Source organism: Coregonus clupeaformis, chromosome 17, assembly GCF_020615455.1.
Source record: "Coregonus clupeaformis isolate EN_2021a chromosome 17, ASM2061545v1, whole genome shotgun sequence".
NCBI lineage: Eukaryota > Metazoa > Chordata > Actinopteri > Salmoniformes > Salmonidae > Coregonus > Coregonus clupeaformis.
The window spans coordinates 38,330,455-38,353,906 of NC_059208.1; the positions used below are offsets into that span (position 1 = coordinate 38,330,455).

At 43.8% G+C, this 23,452-nt stretch overlaps 1 protein-coding gene across 1 annotated transcript in view; it reads left to right on the top strand.

The window, feature by feature from the left end:
* The window catches only part of LOC121586376 (beta/gamma crystallin domain-containing protein 1), a 68,531-nt gene that overhangs the window by 43,665 nt on the left and 1,414 nt on the right, over nt 1-23,452 (top strand). The window contains exons 6-19 of the mRNA XM_041903000.2: nt 13-152; nt 374-500; nt 707-742; nt 866-1,005; nt 1,103-1,229; nt 10,002-10,156; nt 13,805-13,931; nt 14,156-14,191; nt 14,327-14,439; nt 16,905-17,034; nt 17,419-17,558; nt 17,668-17,791; nt 18,025-18,183; nt 20,384-20,543. Coding sequence (XP_041758934.1) covers nt 13-152; nt 374-500; nt 707-742; nt 866-1,005; nt 1,103-1,229; nt 10,002-10,156; nt 13,805-13,931; nt 14,156-14,191; nt 14,327-14,439; nt 16,905-17,034; nt 17,419-17,558; nt 17,668-17,791; nt 18,025-18,183; nt 20,384-20,543 — 1,714 coding nt within the window. The remainder of the gene's footprint in view (nt 1-12; nt 153-373; nt 501-706; nt 743-865; nt 1,006-1,102; nt 1,230-10,001; nt 10,157-13,804; nt 13,932-14,155; nt 14,192-14,326; nt 14,440-16,904; nt 17,035-17,418; nt 17,559-17,667; nt 17,792-18,024; nt 18,184-20,383; nt 20,544-23,452) is intronic.

Below are 23,452 nucleotides of genomic sequence, written 5' to 3' on the forward strand. Positions count from 1 at the left end.
CTGCCCCCACAGGACTACAGTGTGCCAGAGATCAGTCTGTTCCCAGAGGAGAATGCAGAGGGGAAGAAGGTGATCTTCAGAGACACGTCAGATGACGCCAGGATATTCGGCTTCCCCATCAAAGCCAACTCCATTATCATCAATGCTGGACTGTGAGTAACAGAGTCTGCTCTGCCAACTACTTTTTAGTAGGACACGTGTGGCACAAGGATAAACATTTTATGAAAGTAGATGATTGTTTAATCAAATATAGCTTCAAATTAAATATGTTTTTATATTGTTTATTTTATCGACATAATGACATGGTTTTGTGAGGTCTATCTTCTGTTATGATATCCCTGTTCTGATTGGATTGACTCTCTTCTCTCTTCAGATGGCTGGTGTACCCTCAGCCTTTCTTCCAGGGCGTACCACGTGTTCTGGAGGTGGGGGGGTTCCCCAACCCTGCAGCCTGGGGCGTGGAACAACCCTACGTGGGCTCAGTGCACCCTCTCAAAATCGTAAGAATCCCCTCCACCTCCAGAACACCTTTCACCTTCTAGAGTTGTGCAGACTTATTACAATTAGGACAATGTACACGGTTTAGATTTAGATTGAGTAGAATACACATTCCCATTCAACGTCATTTTACAGGGGAACAAGGTAATGCATTACATTATAGATTAAATTAGTTAAGATTACATTTAAGAAATGTTTTTTTTTACAGGGTGAACCAAGAGTGGAGAAACCTGGTGAGCCCAAGGTAAGAGATACGGCAATGCGATGGCCATGATATTGAAATGAATGAATGAACGAGTCAATCAAACAATCAATAAATCTAATTACACAACTTCAAATGATGCATGTTGTTCCCTGTTGTTTCCAGCTGGTGCTATATGACAAGCCTTACTTCACTGGGAAGTCGAGGACGATTTACACCAATATGAGAGACTTCATGACCAGACTGGATAGACAGCAGACTGCCTTCATGTACAGCGCTGGATCCATCAAAGTACAGGGAGGCTGGTGAGTAAACTGTGTGTGTGTGTGTGTGTGTGTGTGTGTATGCATGTGTGAGTGTCTTACTTCATGCATCTCATCCTGTGTCTCCCTGTACTTCTAGCTGGGTGGGCTATGAGAAGGAGGGTTTCCGAGGCCACCAGTATCTGTTGGAGGAGGGAGAGTACCACGACTGGAGGGTGTGGGGGGGCTGCGATGCCGAGCTGCGCTCTGTCAGAGTCATACGAGCGGTGAGTGGGCCATACCATCACTTAACACCCCCATCTCTATCAGGACCTTGTATCTTGTATCCAGCTACTGCAGGAATGACCATGTCCTAAATGGCATATTTATCATACACTGAGTTTACAAAACAGCTCTTTCCATTACGTAGACTGACCAGGTGAAAGCTATGATCCCTTATTGATGTCACTTGTTAATACCATTTAAATCAGTGTAGATGATGGGTATGAGACGAGTTAATACTAGAACCGCTGGGTGTCGATGGACCCCCCCTTCAAGCTAATGAGCAGTCATTATGACTGCAACATTATAACAGTGTAATTAAAAAATTAAAAGTTTCATATGCTATAGCAAAAATGATCATTTGGTTGTGTTTATGAAGGCCTTGGGTAACATTAGAATATGATTTGTATTTTATTTCAAATAACACAATAGCATTTTCATTAGTTTATGTTACTGTAGGCTATATGCCCAACAACAAAAAAAGCCAACATTCAAGTGTTCAAACCATTTTATTAGTGGAGTGCGTTTGTTACAACTATGAAACAGAAAGCATATGTGTTGGAACATGGTAACAGCTTATTTTTATAACGACAAAATCAAATAAAAAAAATACCCCAACCACCAAGAAGCACGGTCAAAAGACGTGTGGTCAAATGATGAAAACATCAGTAGCCTAAACATTATAAGCACAAAGTGGCCTTGATAAATAGTGAAACTCGGCACAAAATAAATAATGGCATTATAATGAATATAAGTGTCGATATGACTGCAGTCATAAATAGTCAATTATTTTCAGCTCGTGCTTGTGTGCATCTTCACGCAATGGCATCAGTTGGATTTCATTTAGCTGTTATCGCTTGCCCTAACAGTTGACACAAAGTTCGTAACTTTCACTTGCTTTGACATACCATTGTTTGGTTGTAGTGCGTAATAGTATCCGGTTTTCTCTTGGTTGTATTCCGTTGTCTTGTCATTCTTCAGCACTGTTGTGGAGTACAACAGCTGTGCAGGTGCCTTATTTTGCGCAGAAGGAGCTCCCGTCTCACTTTGTTCATGGTGCCGGCCAGACTTGTTTTCTTTGCAAGCAACTTGTTCGCCAATGACAGTGAAGTTAAGAAATTGTCCATGGTGACATTGCTCCGCTTGCCAATGTAAGGTTCCACAAGCCTCATCACCACATTCTCTGACACTCTCGCCTCCTGCCGGATGTGGATATTTTCTCAGAGATTGAAAGCCGTTCAGCATGTACAATTACGCACACTCTCGCTGTGTAGCCTACTCCAAGTAGGCCAGAGTAGACTGTTAAGACTGCTTTGATTCGGTGGACTGATATAGGGTACATACCATTTAAAGATTATAATTAGAATGGATCAATACAATAGACTGGCCCGCCCTGTTCTTCATTCACAATTGGTGATTACATAAATATGCCTCTTTCGCTTCCCCTCGCTCATCAACTCACCCATTCTCCCCATCATACTTTACTTAATTTATTTCAGCTGTTGTTATACAGTGAGGGAAAAAAAGTATTTGATCCCCTGCTGATTTTGTAAGTTTGCCCACTGACAAAGAAATGATCAGTCTATAATTTTAATGGTAGGTTTATTTGAACAGTGAGAGACAGAATAACAACAAAAAAATCCAGAAAAACGCATGTCAAAAATTTTATAAATTGATTTGCATTTTAATGAGGGAAATAAGTATTTGACCCCCTCTCAATCAGAAAGATTTCTGGCTCCCAGGTGTCTTTTATACAGGTAACGAGCTGAGATTAGGAGCACACTCTTAAAGGGAGTGCTCCTAATCTCAGTTTGTTACCTGTATAAAAGACACCTGTCCACAGAAGCAATCAATCAGATTCCAAACTCTCCACCATGGCCAAGACCAAAGAGCTCTCCAAGGATGTCAGGGACAAGAGTGTAGACCTACACAAGGCAGGAATGGGCTACAAGACCATCGCCAAGCAGCTTGGTGAGAAGGTGACAACAGTTGGTGCGATTATTCGCAAATGGAAGAAACACAAAATAACTGTCAATTTCCCTCGGCCTGGGGCTCCATACAAGATCTCACCTCGTGGAGTTGCAATGATCATGAGAATGGTGAGGAATCAGCCCAGAACTACAGGGGAGGATCTTGTCAATGATCTCAAGGCAGCTGGGACCATAGTCACCAAGAAAACTATTGGAAACACACTACGCCGTGAAGGACTGAAATCCTGCAGCGCCCGCAAGGTCCCCCTGCTCAAGAAAGCACATATACAGGGCCGTCTGAAGTTTGCTAATGAACATCTGAATGATTCAGAGGAGAACTGGGTGAAAGTGTTGTGGTCAGATGAGACCAAAATCGAGCTCTTTGGCATCAACTCAACTCGCCGTGTTTGGAGGAGGAGGAATGCTGCCTATGACCCCAAGAACACCATCCCCACCGTCAAACATGGAGGTGGAAACATTATGCTTTGGGGGTGTTTTTCTGCTAAGGGGACAGGACAACTTCACCGCATCAAAGGAACGATGGACGGGGCCATGTACCGTCAAATCTTGGGTGAGAACCTCCTTCCCTCAGCCAGGGCATTGAAAGTGGGTCGTGGATGGGTATTCCAGCATGACAATGACCCAAAACACACGACCAAGGCAACAAAGGAGTGGCTCAAGAAGAAGCACATTAAGGTCCTGGAGTGGCCTAGCCAGTCTCCAGACCTTAATCCCATAGAAAATCTGTGGAGGGAGCTGAAGGTTCGAGTTGCCAAACGTCAGCCTCGAAACCTTAATGACTTGGAGAAGATCTGCAAAGAGGAGTAGAACAAAATCCCTCCTAAGGTGTGTGCAAACCTGGTGGCCAACTACAAGAAACGTCTGACCTCTGTGACTGCCAACAAGGGTTTTGCCACCAAGTACTAAGTCATGTTTTGCAGAGGGGTCAAATACTTATTTCCCTCATTAAAATGCAAATCAATTTATAACATTTTTGACATGCGTTTACTGTTCAAATAAACCTACCATTAAAATGATAGACTGATCATGTCTTTGTCAGTGGGCAAACATATACAAAATCAGCAGGGGATCAAATACTTTTTTCCCTCACTGTATGTGTGAAATTAGTTTCGGTATAGTTCAGGTTCAGTTTCGAGGCAATTGTCCGGGGGATTATCAACTGGGCCCTGCACTTTCAACTGTCGGTAGAAGAAGGAGATTAGGCCCTACTGTTGGGAGAAGGAGGGGCAACTGGGAAAACCAGTCCAAAAAATGACATGCCCTCCTAAAACTGGTTATAACTCCAGTTCTGTTTGTGATATTAAGATTCTAACAACGACAGTGTGTTATATAGACGTATATAACAGAGGGGGGCATGACAAAATAAATGGCAGAACAATTATACGAAAAAAATCACAAGCAGTCAAAATTACTGCTTTAGCGGTTCTAGTGTTAAAGAAGGATTTTTAAGCCTTGAGACAATTGAGACATGGGTTGTTTATGTGTGCCATTCAGATGGTGAATGGGTAAGACAAAATATTTAAGTGCCTTTGAACGGGGTATGGTAGTAGGTGCCAGTTGCACCGGTTTGATTGTGTTAAGTCAAATCAAATCAAATCAAATTGTATTGGCCACATGCGCCGAATACAACAGGTGTAGACATTATAGTGAAATGCTTACTTATAGCCCTTAACCAACAAAGCATTTATTTATTTTTATAAAAATATAAAAATAAAAAACTGTTGAGAAAAAAAGAGCAGAAGTCAAATAAAATAACAGTAGGGAGGCTATATATATAGGGGGTACCGGTGCAGAGTCAATGTGCGGGGGCACCGGCTAGTTGAGGTAGTTGAGGTAATATGTACATGTGGGTAGAGTTAAAGTGACTATGCATAAATAATTAACAGAGTAGCAGCAGCGTAAAAAGATGGGGTGGGGGTGGGGGGGGCAGTGCAAATAGTCAGGGTAGCCATGATTAGCTGTTCAGGAGTCTTATGGCTTGGGGGTAGAAGCTGTTGAGAAGTATTTTGGACCTAGACTTGGCACTCCGGTACCGCTTGCCGTGCGGTAGCAGAGAGAACAGTCTATGACTAGGGTGGCTGGAGTCTTTGACAATTTTGAGGGCCTTCCTGGCCCCAGTGATGTACTGGGCCGTACGCACTACCCTCTGTAGTGCCTTGCGGTCGGAGGCCAATCAGTTGCCATACCAGGCGGTGATGCAACCAGTCAGGATGCTCTCGATGGTGCAGCTGTAGAATATTTTGAAGATCTGAGGACCCATGCCAAATCTTTTCAGTCTCCTGAGGGGAATAGGCTTTGTCGTGCCCTCTTCACGACTGTCTTGGTGTGTTTGGCCCATGATAGTTCGTTGGTGATGTGGACACCAGTGCCTGGTCAACCTGTTCCACTACAGCCCTGTCGATGAGAATGGGGGCGTGCTCAGTCCTCTTTTTTTTCCCTGTAGTCCACAATCATCTCCTTTGTCTTGGTCATGTTGAGGGAGAGGTTGTTATCCTGGCACCACACGGCCAGGTCTCTCACCTCCTCCCAATAGGCTGTCTCATCGTTGTCGGTGATCAGGCCTACCACTGTTGTGTCGTCGGTAAACTTAATGATGGTGTTGGAGTCGTGACTGGCCATGCAATCATGGGTGAACAGGGAGTACAGGAGGGGACTGAGCACGCACTCCTGAGGGGCCCCCGTGTTGAGGATCAGTGTGGCAGATGTGTTGTTACCTACCCTTACCACCTGGGGGCGGCCCGTCAGGAATTCCAGGATCCAGTTGCAGAGGGAGTCGTTTAGTCCCAGGGTCCTTAGCTTAGTGATGAGCTTTGAGGGCACTATGGTGTTGAATGCTGAGCTGTAGTCAATGAATAGCATTCTCCCGTAGGTGTTCCTCTTGTCCAGGTGGGAAAGGGCAGTGTGGAGTGCAATAGAGATTGCATCATCTGTGGATCTGTTGTGGCGGTATGCAAATTGGAGTGGGTCTAGGGTTTCTGGGATAATGGTGTTGATTTGAGCCAAAGCACTTCATAGCTACAGACGTCAGTGCTACGGGTCGGTAGTCATTTAGGCAGGTTATCTTAGTGTCCTTGGGCACGGGGACTATGGTGGTCTGCTTGAAACATGTTGGTATTACAGACTCAGTCAGGGACATGTTGAAAATGTCAGTGAAGACACTTGCCAGTTGGTCAGCACATGCTCGGAGTACACGTCCTGGTAATCGTCTGGCCGCGGGTGATAATGTGTCTGGAAGTCTGGTCCCTGGCAGCGGGGTGCTTCCCTTTGTAGTCTGTAATAGTTTTCAAGCCCTGCCACATCCGATGAGCGTCAGAGCCGGTGTAATATGATTCAATCTTAGTCCGGTATTGACTCTTTGCATGTTTGATGGTTAATCGGAGGACATAGCGGGATTTCTTATAAGCGTCCGGATTAGAGTCCCGCTCCTTGAAAGCGGCAGCTCTACCCTTTAGGTCAGTGCGGATGTTGCCTGTAATCCATGGCTTCTGGTTGGGATATGTACGTACGGTCACTGTGGGGACGACGTCATCGATGCACTGTTGGTTAAGGGCTGTAAGTAAGCATTTCACTGTAATGTCTGCACCTGTTGTATTCGGCGCATGTGACCAATAAAATTTGATTTGATTTGATTTGATTTGATCGATGCACTTATTGATGAAGCCAGTGACTGATGTGGTGTACTCCTCAATGCTATCTGAAGAATCACGGAACATGTTCCAGTCTGTGCTAGCAAAACAGTCCTGTAGCTTAGCATCTGCGTCATCTGACCACTTTTTTATTAACCGAGTCACTGGTTTTTCCTGCTTTAGTTTTTGCTTATAAGCAGGAATCAGAAGGTTAGAGTTATGGTCAGATTTGCCAAATGGAGGACGATTGTGTCAACTCTTACGCTGCTGGGTTGTTCACACTCAACAGTTTCCTGTGTGTATCAATAATGGTTCACCACCTAAAAGAAAATCCAGCTAACTTGACACAACTGTGGTAAGCATTGTAGTCAACATGGGCCAGCATCCCTGTGGAACGCTTTTGACACCTTGTAGAGTCCGTGCCCCGACGAATTGAGGCTGTTCTAAGGGCAAAAAGGGGTACAGCTGAATATAAGGAAGGTGTTCCTAATGTTTTGTACACTTTGTATATACAGGTAACTACCTAAATAAATTAAACATCAACATAGTGTCTTTATAGGTGTCACGTTCGTTGAAGGACGGGTCAGACCAAGGCGCAGCGTGAAATGCATACATGTTTATTTAATCAAAATAAACACACGAACAAAACAACGTAACGTGAAGTCCTCAGGCTAAACACAATACAAGCCTATACACGGAACAAGATCCCACAACTAATGATAGCAAACAGGCTACTAAAGTGTGATCCCCAATCAGAGACAACGAGTGACAGCTGCCTCTGATTGGGAATCACACCCGGCCAAACATAGAAACACAAAACCTAGAAAGTGAACATAGAAATAATAACATAGATCTCCACACCCTGACTCAACATACAAGAGTTCCATAAGTCAGGGCGTGACAATAGGGTGTTGGGCCCCCACGAGCCAGAACAGCTTCAATGCACCTTGACATAGATTCTTCAAGTGTCTGGAACTCTATTGGAGGGATGCGACACCATTCTTCCACGAGAAATTCCATAATTTGGTGTTTTGTTGATGGTGGTGGAAAACGCTGTCTCAGGCGCTGCTTCAGAATCTCCCATGCATGTTCAATTGGGTTGAGATCTGGTGAGTGAGACGGTCATGGCACCGGGGTCACATTAGCTTTCAGAAATCTGCATTTTCTGCCTTTTTAAATAATTTCATCTGAGTTTCATATTGGAAGTCAGTGTTTTTTGGCTTCAATAGAGTGATAAGAGGCGTGCAACTCTAGTTTTTCTTCACACAAAATACATTCGTGCAACATATTCGGCAGAAAATACTTTTCATCAGCCACACGTAAGTAAAAAGCAAGGTATTCTTTGCAAAAACGATGCATGACCATCATATTTCTAATGTTTATCATAGAAATAATGTCACCAGCTACATTTCTTAATGTTTTGCTTGAAGTTAATCTTGCATTTTAACTTGCTACCAGAGGAAACACTACACTGGAGGAAAGTACCTTAGAAAAGTCGCCTACACATCAGTCAGAGCACTGACTGGTGATCTAATGACGAGCAAATATACTTCATCCGAGTGCAACTGAAGCACGAAATTAGTCATTTTACATTCATGATTTGGAGCGAACCCTGACTGAAGCTGAGCAGAATTTACAATAACAAGCATTTTAGATCTGCATTTTATCTTTCCTTTTCTGCGTGAAAAACGCAAACATGACTCCTGTGGCATATGGTTTACGTCATTTTCATGCTCATCAAACCATTCAATCATTGACCACTGCTGCCCTGTGGATGGGGGCATTGTCATCCTATGGGGGCATAGCTATGGTAGCCAAAATAATGGCCTACCCAGCATTTTTATATATGACCCTAAGCATGATGGGATGTTAATTTCTTAATTAACTCAGGAACAACACGTGTGTGGAAGCACCTGCTTTCAATATATACTGAACAAAAATACAAACGCAACATGTAAAGTGTTGGTCCCATGTTTCATGTGCTGAAATAAAAGATCCTCGAATTTTTCCATATCACAAAAAGCTTATTTCTCTCAAATGTTGTGCACAAATTTGTTTACATCCCTATTATTGAACATTTCTCCTTTGCCAAAATAATCCATCCACCTGACAGGTGTGGCATATCAAGAAGCTGATTAAACAGCGTGATCATTACACAGGTGCACCTTGTGCTGGGGACAATAAAAGGCCACTCTAAAATGTGCAGTTTTGTCACACAAAACAATGCCACATATGTCTCAAGTTTTGAGGGAGTGTGCAATTGGCATGCTGACTGCAGGATGTCCACCAGAGCTGTTGCCAGAGAATTTAATGTTAATTTCTCTACCATAAGCTGCCTCCAACGTCGTTTTAGAGTATTTGGCAGTACGTCCAACCGGCCTCACAACCGCAGACCACGTGTAACCACACCAGCCCAGGGCCTCCACAACCGGCTTCTTCACCTGCGGGATCGTCTGAGACCTGCCACCCGGACAGCTGATGAAACTGAGGAGTATTTCTCTCTGTAATAAAGCTCTTTTGTGGGGAAAAACTAATTCTGATTGGCTGGGCCTGGCTCCCCAGTGGGTGGGCCTGCCTCCCCAGTGGGTGGGCCTATGCCCTCCCAGGCCCACCCTTGGCTGCACCCCTGCCCAGTCATGTGTAATCCATAGATTAGGGCCTAATTTATTTATTTAAATTGACTGATTTCCTTTTATGAACTGTAACTCAGTCAAATTTAGTAAATATAAACGCAACATGCAACAATTTCAAGTGTTTCCATTATTTTGGTGGTGACCTGTATTACATGCAGATGACCCAGGCACAGGAACGTACTCAGGTTAGGCTTTTGGCTTGGGTTTAGGATTAAATATCTAGAATTTACTTGTCCCCTTTTGCCATAGGGCATTGTGGCCATTCACTCAAAAACAAATGTAGTTCTATTGAACTAATCAGTGTGAAATACTTTTTGACCAGAAACGGACCAACAGATGGCACCTGTAAGGACAGTGGAACACACCACATCTAGACCTCACTGTGTCTGTGGGCGCCAGCGTGCTTACTGTAGCTATTCCTTTCCTGCTGGTTAAGTTTAAAATGTAGCTGGTCCTAGATCTGTGCCTAAAGACAACTCCTACCTGGAGCCACAGTATGTGACCTATGACCCCTCTGTCCCCTGTAGGACCTGACGGAGCCCATGCTGGTGATGTATGAGCAGCCAGGCGAGGAGGAGGAGGTGGAGCAGGAGAACACCTTTGAGGTGACCGAGGCCATTCCTGACGTGGAGCTGTTTAACTACCGCACCACCACTCGCGCCATCCAGGTCCTCAGTGGAGCGTAAGTACACATGCTTGTGATGAGCAGCGTTATAGTCTAAGTGGTATAGTCTAGTGTAATATACAAGGGTGAAAGTAGAATTAATTTCTTCCCAGTACGGGACCTCCAATATTTGTTATAGGCCTAATCATAGAATTACAAATAGAATCCCTATTAATTCAATAATCTGTGGGCCTAGTCAAAAATATTTGTCATTTAACTTTTAAAATGTATTACCATTTATTGTGGCATAAACACAACCAGTCATGATGTTTTCATCTGATTGTCAAACAATCACTTCAAAGGGCTTCTTTACTAGGATACCCGCGCACGTTCTTCTACTGGCAACATATTACCCGCCTCCAAACAGTGGTGAATGGAAAGAGACTGGTATTACACAAAACACCAAAAAGTGTAATGACATTTGCCGATTGTCATTAGGCCAGAATTTATAAGTCCACTGCTGTCTCTGCACGTCTCAGTGTTTGCTACTCATCTCTGCCTTGGCAAAATGTCAGTGTTCACATCGAACCACATCACACGTAGGCTAAACCACCCGTTTTCAAGTCCATTCGCTAATTTTTCATTAGTCTGACATGCGGTAATGATAAATAATGGTGTAGTAGTCTACAGTTTTCTTGACATTTTGTTTTCATTTTTGTGATAGGCTCATGTTTTACCGGTACAGCATACCCCTACTATTTATTTTGCCGGGAAGTTGTACCGGATTGTAACGCCTTACTTTCACCCCTGGTTATATAGTAATAGTATAGTAATGACTGATATAATTTTTGTGTGTCAGAGGCCTGATAAGATAATAAGAATATAATCATGACTAGAGCCAATATAGATATGGCTCTGATAATAACTTGATACGGGCTGAAAGGTTAATAAGAATATGATCATATTCGATAATACCTGGATTTATAAAAATCCACCTTTCCAGAAATAAGTCTCTCACTGTTGCCGCTTGCTACAGACCCCTGTCAGCCCCCAGCTGTGCCCTGGACACCATATGTGAATTAATTTCCCCCCATCTATCCTCAGAGTTCGTATTGCTTGGTGACCTAAACTGGGATATGCTTAACACCCCGGCCGTCCTACAATCTAAACTAGATGCCCTCAATCTCACACAAATTATCAAGGAACCTACCAGGTACAACCCTAAATCCGTTAACATGGGCACCCTCATAGATATCATCCTGACTAATTTACCCTCTAAATGCACCTCTGCTGTCTTCAACCAGGATCTCAGCGATCACTGCCTCATTGCCTGTGTCCATAATGGGTCCGCGGTCAAACGACCACCCCTCATCACTGTCAAACGCTCCCTAAAACACTTCAGCGAGCAGGCCTTTCTAATTGACCTGGCTCGGGTATCCTGGATGGATATTGACCTCATTCCGTCAGTAGAGGATGCAGGGTTGTTCTTTTAAAAGTGCTTTCCTCTTCATCTTAAATAAGCATGCCCCAATCAAAAAATTCTGAACTAAGTACAGATATAGCCCCTGGTTCACCCCAGACTTGACTGCCCTTGACCAGCACAAAAACATCCTGTAGCGTACATCCAAGCATTTTGCTATGGCTGACCATGCTTTCCACCTGGCTACACCTACCCCGGCCACTAGCTCTGCACCCTCCGCTGCAACTTGCCCTTGCCCCCCCCTGCTTCTCATTCACCCAAATTCAGATAGCTGATGTTCTGAAAGAGCTGCAAAATCTGGACCCCTACAAATCAGCTGGGCTAAACAATCTGTACCCTTTCTTTCTAAAATTAGCTGCTGAAATTGTCGCAACACCTATTACCAGCCTGTTCAACCTCTCTTTCGTATCGTCTGAGATCCCCAGAGATTGGAAAGCTCCCGTGGTCATCCCCCTCTTCAAAGGGGGTGACACTCTAGATCCAAACTGTTACAGACCGATATCCATCCTGCCCTGCCTTTCGAAAGTATTTCAAAGCCAAGTTAACAAACAGATCACCGACCATTTCGAATCCCACCGTACCTTCTCCGCTATGCAATCTGGTTTCCGAGCTGGTCATGGGTGCAACTCAGCCACGTTCAAGGTCCTAAACGATATTATAACCACGATCGATAAAAGACAGTACTGTGCAGCCGTCTTCATCGACCTGGCCAAGGCTTTCGACTGCGTCAATCACTGCATTCTTATTGGCAGACTAAATAGCCTTGGTTTCTCAAATGACTGCCTCGCCTGGTTTACCAACTACTTCTCAGATAGAGTTCAATGTGTCAAATCGGATGGCCTGTTGTCTGGACCTCTGGCAGTCTCTATGGGGGTGCCACAGGGTTCAATTCTCGGGCCGACTCTATTCTCTGTGTATATCAATGATGTCGCTCTTGCTGCTGGTGACTCTCAGATCCACCTCTACGCAGATGACACCATTTTGTATACATCTGGCCCTTCATTGGACACCGTGTTAACAAACCTCCAAACAAGCTTCAATGCCATACAGCACTCCTTCTGTAGCCTCCAACTGCTCTTAAACGCTAGTAAAACTAAATGCATGCTCTTCAATCGAATGCTGCTTGCACCCGCCCGCCCGACTAGAATCACTACTGTCGGTGGGTCTGACTTAGAATATGTGGACAACTACAAATACCTAGGTGTCTGGTTAGACCGTAAACTCTCCTTCCAGACTCACATTAAGCATCACCAAAGTTAAATCTAGAATCGGCTTCCTATTTCGCAACAAAGCCTCCATCACTCATGCTGCCAAACATGCCCTCGTAAAACTGACTATCCTACCGATCCTTGACTTCGGCAATGTCATTTACAAAATAGCCTCCAACACTCTACTCAGCATATTGGATGTAGTCTATCACAGCGCCATCCGTTTTGTCACCAAAGCCCCATATACTACCCACCATTGTGACCTGTACGCTATCGTTGGCTGGCCCTCACTACATATTCGTCGCCAAACCCACTGGCTCCAGGTCATCTATAAATCACTGCTAGGCAAATCCCTGCCTTATCTTAGCTCATTGGTCACCATAGCAACACCCACCTGTAGTATGCGCTTCAGCAGGTATATCTCACTGGTCATCCCCAAAGCCAACACCTCCTTTGGCCGCCATTCCTTCCAGTTCTCTGCTGCCAATGACTGGAACGAACTGCAAAAATCTCTGAAGCTGGAGACTCTTATCTCCCTCACTAACTTTAAGCATCAGTTGTCAGTGCAGCTTACCGATCACTGCACCTGTACACAGCCCATCTGTAATTAGCCCACCCAACTACCTCATCCCCATATTGTTCTTTATTTTGCTCATTTGCACCCCAGTATCTCTATTTGCACATCATCTTCTGCACATCTATCATTCCAGTGTTAATACTAAATTATAATTATTTTGCACTATGGCCTATTTATTGCCTTACCTCCATAACTTACTACATTTGCACACACTGTATATAGGTTTTCTATTGTGTTATTGACTGTACTTTTTGTTTATCCCATATGTAACTCTGTGTTATTTTTATCGGACTGCTTTGCTTTATCTTGGCCAGGTCGCAGTTGTAAATGAGAACTTGTTCTCAACTGGCTTACCTGGTTAAATAAAGGTGAAATAAAATAAAATAAAAACAGTGAATGAAGGATGTTAGAGTATTAGTGGAGGTTTGACTCAAAGTGACCACTGTTCTCTCCTCCTCCAGATGGATAGCCTACTCTCATGTGGACTTCTCTGGTGACCAGTATATCCTGGAGAAAGGTTTCTACAGTAACTCTACTGATTGGGGCTCTTCAGACAACCGCATCTGCTCTGTCCAGCCCATCCTACAGGTGAGTAGGAGCCTAGAGACTATTTTATATTGAGTTGACAGTGAAGAGACGGAAACAGACAGGAAAATGAACTGAAAGGAGAATATCCAAACTGTTTCGATGCTCCTTTAATGTTAATATTGCAATATTTTGATCGCTGTGGGTGCTTCTTTGTCAGCCTGAGGAATAATGAAAAGGATGTTTGACATTGTGATGTTTACTCAGTTCTCTTGTGTCTGTTTCAGGCTCCAAGTGAAAACCAGGGCAACGTCAGAAGTGAGGTGAGACATCTTGTATAATCGTATATCCTTCTGCAGTCTCTTTTCACAATTCACTTGAGCTATGTCTACAGTAAATGTGACCGATTTTTTTTTTTTTTTCTCTCTTTCTTCCTTCGCTCTCCCTGTCCGCTTCAGGTGATTCTGTACACAGAGCCAGATTTCCAGGGTGAATGCCATCTGTGTGACAAGAACCAGGAGTCCCTCTCTGACAAGCTCATCGCCAAGTCCTGCAGAGTGGTGGGAGGAAGGTGGGACAGAACCAACACACTCAGAGCTAACATTCTGGCAGTAGCCAAAGAGAGGAAAGAATGAAGGAGAATTTGGGATGTTACACAGGCTTAGTGCACTCTTAGAATAAAAGGTACTATCGAGAACATAGGAGAACCCTTTGAAGAACCCCTTTTGGTTCCAGGTAGAATCCTTTCCACAGAGAGTTCTACATTGAACCCAAAATAGTTCTACCTGGAAACAAAAATAGTATTCCTATGGGGACAGCCGCAGAACCCTTTTTGAACCCTTTTTTCTAAGAGTGTGTAGATGTTGATACATTTGTGTTTCTCAACTCCGGTCCTTGAGTACCCCCAACAGTTCACATTTTTGTTGTTGTTGCTCTGGGAAAACACACCTCATTCATCTTGTCAAGGGCTTGATGATTAGTTGACAAGTAGAATTGCATGTGCTTGTTCGCTGCCACAACAAAAATGTGTACTGTTAGGGGTACTCGAAAACAAGAGTTGAGAAACACTGGGATGGAGGACTTCGAGATGAGAGATGAGCCATCCCAGAATTATTACTCTACCAAGTTTATCGCTTTTGGGACAGAACCAACACACATACATACATGCATGCAGACACACACACACTCATATATATATATATATATATATATATATACAGTGGGGAAAAAAAGTATTTAGTCAGCCACCAATTGTGCAAGTTCTCCCACTTAAAAAGATGAGAGAGGCCTGTCATTTTCATCATAGGTACACGTCAACTATGACAGACAAATTGAGAAAAGAAAATCCAGAAAATCACATTGTAGGATTTTTAATGAAATTATTTGCAAATTATGGTGGAAAATAAGTATTTGGTCACCTACAAACAAGCAAGATTTCTGGCTCTCACAGACCAGTAACTTCTTCTTTAAGAGGCTCCTCTGTCCTCCACTGTTACCTGTATTAATGGCACCTGTTTGAACTTGTTATCAGTATAAAAGACACCTGTCCACAACCTCAAACAGTCACACTCCAAACTCCACTATGGCCAAGACCAAAGAGCTGTCAAAGGACACCAGAAACAAAATTGTAGACCTGCACCAGGCTGGGAAGACTGAATCTGCAATAGGTAAGCAGCTTGGTTTGAAGAAATCAACTGTGGGAGCAATTATTAGGAAATGGAAGACATACAAGACCACTGATAATCTCCTCGATCTGGGGCTCCACGCAAGATCTCACCCCGTGGGGTCAAAATGATCACAAGAACGGTGAGCAAAAATCCCAGAACCACACGGGGACCTAGTGAATGACCCTGCAGAGAGCTGGGACCAAAGTAACAAAGCCTACCATCAGTAACACACTACGCCACCAGGGACTCAAATCCTGCAGTGCTAGACGTGTCCCCTGCTTAAGCCAGTACATGTCCAGGCCCGTCTGAAGTTTGCTAGAGTGCATCCAGAAGAGGATTGGGAGAAAGTCATATGGTCAGATGAAACCAAAATAGAACTTTTTGGTAAAAACTCAACTTGTCGTGTTTGGAGGACAAAGAATGCTGAGTTGCATCCAAAGAACACCATACCTACTGTGAAGCATGGGAGTGAAAACATCATCCTTTGGGGCTGTTTTTCTGCAAAGGGACCAGGACGACTGATCCGGTAAAGGAAAAAATGAATGGGGCCATGTATCGTGAGATTTTGAGTGAAAACCTCCTTCCATCAGCAAGGGCATTGAAGATGAAACGTGGCTGGGTCTTTCAGCATGACAATGATCCAAAACACACCGCCCGGGCAACGAAGGAGTGGCTTCGTAAGAAGCATTTCAAGGTCCTGGAGTCTCCAGATCTCAACCCCATAGAAAATCTTTGGAGGGAGTTGAAAGTCCGTGTTGCCCAGCGACAGCCCCAAAACATCACTGCTCTAGAGGAGATCTGCATGGAGGAATGGGCCAAAATACCAGCAAAAGTGTGTGAAAACCTTGTGAAGACTTACAGAAAACGTTTGACCTGTATCATTGCCAACAAAGGGTATATAAGAAAGTATTGAGAAACTTTTGATATTGACCAAATACTTATTTTCCACCATAATTTGCAAATAAATTCATTAAAAATCCTACAATGTGATTTTCTGGATTTTTTTTTCTCATTTTGTCTGTCATAGTTGACGTGTACCTATGATGAAAATTACAGGCCTCTCTCATCTTTTTAAGTGGGAGAACTTGCACAATTGGTGCCTGACTAAATACTTTTTTTCCCCACTGTATATATATATATATTATATATATATACGCACACACGCACACACAAAGTGTGAGAGAGGGAAAATGTAGAATTAGGAGAGATGGAAGGATACACAGGCTTAGTGGAGATGTAGAGGATGGTATGGAGTGATGGAGAAGGACCTAGAGATGAGCCGGCACATAAATATTACAACTGTACTGATGAGTATGTGGAGTTAGTAAATTTGTTTTAAATGGATTTTGTGTGTTCCTCTGTGTTTCAGTTGGGTGGTGTACGAGGGCCGTGAGTATTCAGGGAACATGTACATCCTGTCAGAAGGAGACTACCCCAACTTCACCAGCATGGGCTGTCCTCCGAACTGTGTCATACGCTCGCTGAAGACTATCCCACTGGTAAGAACAATCCTGATATACTAGTCCCACTCGTATATAGACTGGCTTTTTCACCTCCCTCTCACCAGTACATTTCACTTTGTGTGTCTGTCTCTCACTCTCTAGCTTTCTCCATTTTTTATTTGCAATCACTTAATGAATCAATTTGTTGTTCATCATAGTATTTAAGGTATATTTGACTTAATGCCCCCAGCCCTCTCTCTCCATCATACCATTACTCCTCTACCCTGACCCACTGTAACACTGCTCCAGCCTATTCAACCTAATGTGTGTGGATATCAGAGGGGTTGGAAAAAAAGCAGAAGACAAATTTCCATCCCATGTGGACTAAAAAAGTATATCTTAATATTAACACTGTATATCTTAACCCCCCTGTTTCCCCAGGGATTCTCAGTGCCCTCCATCTCTCTGTTTGGTCTGGAGTGTTTGGAGGGCAGGGAGATCACAGTGGACACAGAGGTGGTCAATATGCTGGAGGAGGGCTACAACAACCATCTACTCTCTGTCAGAGTCAACCGAGGCTGGTGAGTGTGGATGTGTGTGTGTGCATGCTTGTTTGTGTTATTCAGAGTGTTTACATTATGTGATCTTGTGTAACTCTCTCACCCTATGCCTCACTTGCGCTCTTTGCAGCTGGGTGCTGTGTGAGCACAGTAACTACAGGGGGCGCCAGCTCCTGTTAGAACCCATCGAAATCACCAACTGGCCCAAGTTCAGTCAGCTTCTCACCATTGGCTCAATGTACCCAGTACTACAGGTTAGTATCTCACTCGACTTCTTACTTCATTCCAGTTATAATGCACCGTAAGAAAAAAAAAGTTTGCTTAGAATAGTGATCCTGACTATTGTGAGTCAGTTTAAAATTTGCTACATAGAGACCTAATTTATTATAAGCGTTATAATAAGACATCATAAAAGCTTATACAAAGTTATGAAGCCCTTACGCTACTTCTATTTGCTTTGACATGTGACTGTTTCCATTTCCTGCAGAGGCGGTGCTTCTTCCGCATCAAGAGCAAGGAGCGAGGTCACTTCCTGTCCATCCAGGGCGGTGTAGAGGAAATTAAGTCGGGACGCGTGGTGGTGACCGAGCAGGTGGAAGGCATGAGCGACATCTGGTTCTACCAGGAGGGCCTCATCAAGAACAAGGTATTACTCACTAGGAATAAAGTTCCTAAACTTTTTTTATTTCAATTTTCTTTATTCTAATGATCATTTTCTTTCACCTTACTGAGGAACCCCTGGGACTCCCTCGTGGAACCCCATGGGTTCCCAGATTCCAGTTCTCAAGAGCTGCAGTCCTGCTGTTTTAAAAATATATATATTTGAGTTGATACCTTCCTGGCACTTGATTGATACATTTATCAATTATATCAATCACAATTATTGATTGATTGATTGATCGATTGGCCATAGAGTGCACACACCTGTTTGTCCGGGTAGACATTAGTCTCTGATTAAAAGGCAAAGATGGACACTAGCATACACTGTAGCCCTTGAGGACCAGAGTTTCCCACCCCAGGTCTTAGATTCACATATAAACTCAGCAAAAAAAGAAACGTCCTCTCACTGTCAACACCGTTTATTTTCAGCAAACTTAACATGTGTAAATATTTGTATGAACATAACAAGATTCAACAACTGAGACATAAACTAAACAAGTTCCACAGACATGTGACTAACAGAAATGGAATAATGTGTCCCTGTACAAAGCGGGGGTCAAAATCAAAAGTAACAGTCAGTATCTGTTGTGGCCACCAGCTGCATTAAGTACTGCAGTGCATCTCCTCCTCATGGACTGCACCAGATTTGCCAGTTCTTGCTGTGAGATGTTACCCCACTCTTCCACCAAGGCACCTGCAAGTTCCCGAACATTTCTGGGGGGAATGGCCCTAGCCCTCACCCTCCGATCCAACAGGTCCCAGACGTGCTCAATGGGATTGCGATCCGGGCTCTTCGCTGGCCATAGCAGAACACTGACATTCCTATCTCTGTAGCTCAGCTGGTAGAGCATGGCGCTTGTAACGCCAAGGTAGTGGGTTCGATCCCCGGGACCACCCCATACCCCGGGACCACCCATACACAAAAATGTATGCACACATTACTGTAAGTCGCTTTGGATAAAAGCGTCTGCTAAATGGCATATTATTATTATTATTATTATTATATCTTGAAGGAAATCACGCACAGAACGAGCGGTATGGCTGGTGGCATTGTGATGCTGGAGGGCCATGTCAGGATGAGCCTGCAGGAAGGATACCACATGAGGGAGGAGGATGTCTTCCCTGTAATGCACAGCGTTGAGATTGCCTGCAATGACAACAAGCTCAGTCCGATGATGCTGTGACACACCGCCCCAGACCATGACGGACCCTCCACCTCCAAATCAATCCCGCTCCAGAGTACAGGCCTCGGTGTAACGCTCATTTCTTTGACGATAAACGCGAATCCGACCATCACCCCTGGTGAGACAAAACCGTGACTCATCAGTGAAGAGCACTTTTTGCCAGTCCTGTCTGGTCCAGCGACGGTGGGTTTGTGCCCATAGGCGATGTTGTTGCCGGTGATGTCTGGTGAGGACCTGCCTTACAACAGGCCTACAAGCCCTCAGTCCAGCCTCTCTCAGCCTATTGCGGACAGTCTGAGCACTGATGGAGGGATTGTGCGTTCCTGGTGTAACTCGGGCAGTTGTTGTTGCCATCCTGTACCTGTCCCGCAGGTGTGATGTTCGGATGTACCGATCCTGTGCAGGTGTTGTTACACGTGGTCTGCCACTGCGAGGACAATCAGCTGTCCGTCCTGTCTCCCTGTAGCGCTGTCTTAGGCATCTCACAGTACGGGCATTGCAATTTATTGCCCTGGCCACATCTGCAGTCCTCATGCCTCCTTGCAGCATGCCTAAGGCACGTTCACGCAGTTGAGCAGGGACCCTGGGCATCTTTCTTTTGGTGTTTTTCAGAGTCAGTAGAAAGGCCTCTTTAGTGTCCTAAGTTTTCATAACTGTGACCATAATTGCCTACCGTCTGTAAGCTGTTATTGTCTTAACGACCGTTCCACAGGTGCATGTTCATTAATTGTTTATGGTTCATTGAACAAGCATGGGAAACAGTGTTTAAACCCTTTACAATGAAGATCTGAAGTTATTTGGATTTCTATTAATTATCTTTGAAAGACAGGGTCCTGAAAAAGGGACGTTTCTTTTTTTGCTGAGTTTACATTGTTCAACAGTCAATCTGCTAGTCCTATAGTAATCAAAATAAATATGGAAGTTTATTGTATATTTCTACTGAAAACAAATAGAGTTGACCAGAGTTCTACATTTTTTATGTCTCTCTTTCTCTGTCTCTAGTTGGCTCCTGCTATGAGCCTGCAGGTGATGGGGAACGTGGAGGCGGGGGCGAAGGTGGTGCTGTGGTCAGAGACCCGGCAGCCTGTCCAGACCTGGTCAGCCCAGATGAGAGGCACCATCCCCAGCCTCACCTTCCCTGGCATGGTGTTGGACATCAAGGGTGAGACACTACTGTCATCTTAGGAGTGAAATTATAGTAACTACACACATATGAATTGTACTTTCATGCAATACTATGCACACTCAGCACCTATTGGGTAAATGTTTGGGGTAATATACACCCCCCCCCCAATGTTCCCTCTAATGTTTGGGGGGACTAAGGACACTAGGTCTTGTGAGCGGAAACTTGAACCTTGTGAGAATTTTGTGCAACTTCCAACGCCCATTTACAGTGAACACTGAGGCTGTACCGTTACAGTTTTAGACAGTAGGCAATAGGCTATCGTGGCTATTTGAGCATAATGTATCCCATTATATTTTCACAAGGAAATTATACAGTAGCCTATATGTGGTGTTCAATGCAGGCCTACATTGCATGATACTTTTAATAACGTTTTTACATTATGAAGGGCTTGACATTAATTTATACTTTTTTACTTGGGTCTGTAACACCATGTGCCAAAAAGGTGACTGTAAATTGCATTGTATTGTGTTGTATGATTCAAGAAACCACTTTACAAAATAAAATTATTATTATTAACATACAGAGAATTAGACTACCCCTTCTGCCTATTGGCTTATTTGCACATTCAAGCCTGTCTCAAAATACAACACTGCCCCTTTAATTAAGCTTTTTACCTGACTGGCTTTTTTAAAGACTGGCATGTTGTGCTCTTGTAGGAAGCAGTAACTCCCCATTGCTGACCTATAATTATCTATACTGAACAAAATTAGTCATTTTATTTGGAGCGAACCCTGACTGAAGCTGAGCAGAATTTACAATAAGAAGCGTTTTAGATCTGTGTTTACAAAACTCAGCAAAATATTTTTTCTGCCTTTTATCTTTCCTTTTCTTGAGTGAAAAACTCAAACGCGACTCCTGTGGCATATGGTTTACATCGTTTTCATGCTCATCAAACCATTCAACAATTGACCACTTCTGCCCTGTGGATGGGGGCATTGTCATCCAATGGGGGCATAGCTATGGTAGCCAAAATAATGGCCTACCCAGCATTTTTATACATTACCCTAAACATGAGGGGATGTTAATTTCTTAACTCAGGAACAACACCTTTGTGGAAGCACCTGCTTTCAATAGAGTACATTCGGAAAGTATTCAGACCCCTTGACTTTTTCCACATTTTGTTACGTTACAGCCTTATTCTAAAATGGATTCAATAAATACAAATTCTTATCAATCGACACACAAACAGGATTTTAGAAATGTTTGCGAATTTATAAAATAAAATAAAACTGAAATACCTTATTTACATAATTATTCAGACCCTTTGCTATGAGACTAGAAATTGAGCTCAGGTGCATCCTGTTTACATTGATCATCCTTGGGATGTTTCTACAATTTGATTGGAGTCCACCTGTGGTAAATTCAATTGATTGGACATGATTTGGAAAGGCACACACCTGTCTATATAAGGTCCCACAGTTGGACAGTGCATGTCAGAGCAAAAACCAAGCCAAAGGAATTGTCCGTAGAGCTCCGAGACAGGATTGTGTCGAGGCACAGATCTGGGGAAGGGTACCAAAAAATTTCTGCAGCATTGAAGGTCCCCAAGAACACAGTGGCTTCCATCATTCATAAATGGAAGAAGTTTGGAACCACCAAGACTCTTCCTAGAGCTGGCCACCCGGCCAAACTGAGCAATCGGGGGAGAAGGGCCTTGGTCAGGGAGGTGACCAAGAACCCGATGGTCACTCTGACAGAGCTCTAGAGTTCCTCTGTGGAGATGGGAGAACCTTCCAGAAGGACAACCATCTCTGCAGCACTCCACCATTCAGGCCTTTATGGTAGAGTGGCCAGACGGAAGCCACTCCTCAGTAAAAGGCACACGACAACCCTGCTTGGAGTTGGCCAAAAGGCACCTAAAGGATTGTCAGACCATGAGAAACAAGATTTTCTGGTTTGATGAAACCAAGATTGAACTCTTTGGCCTGAATGCCAAGCGTCACATCTGGAGGACACCTGGCACCATCCCTACGGTGAAGCATGATGGTGGCAGCATCATGCTGTGGGGATGTCTTTCAGCGGCAGGGACTGGGAGACTAGTCAGGATCGAGGGAAAGATGAACGGAGCAAAGTACAGAGAGATCCTTGATGAAAACCTGCTCCAGAGCGTTCAGGACCTCAGACTGCTCCAGAGCGTTCAGGACCTCAGACTGAGGCGAAGGTTCACCTTCCAACAGGACAGCAACCCTAAGCACACAGCCAAGACAACGCAGGAGTGGCTTCGGGACAAGTCTCTGAATGTCCTTGAGTGGCCCAGCCAGAGCCCAGACTTGAACCCGATCGAACATCTCAGGAGAGTCCTGAAAATAGCTGTGCAGCGACGCTAACCATCCAACCTGACAGAGCTTGAAAGGATCTGCATAAAATAATGGGAGAAGCTCCCCAAAAACAGGTGTGCCAAGCTTATGGCTTCATACCCAAGAATTCTCAAGGCTGTAATTTACATACTTATGTAAATATGATATTTCCGTTTTTAATTTTTTATACATTAACAAAAATGTCTAAAAACGTGTTTTTGCTTTGTCATTTATGGGGTATTGTGTGTAGATTGATGAGGAAACAAAAATTATTTAATCAATTTTAGAAAAAGGCTGTAATGTAACGAAATGTGGAAAAAGTCAAGGGGTCTGAATACTTTCCGATGTAATGTGTTGGTCCCATGTTTCATGAGCTGAAATAAAATATCCCAGAATTGTTTTCATATCACAAAAAGCTTATTTCTCTTTTTGTTCAGTGGGCTAATAACTCGCTAACTAGCATAGAATATCAAGAAATGTGCACACGCACTAATCTGAAAAGCACATTCACTCGCGGGTGATTGAAAGACCGCTCGTGGGCTACCCCCACCAATAGAATTCTACTCCGTTGCGCTCTGGCTCTGCCTA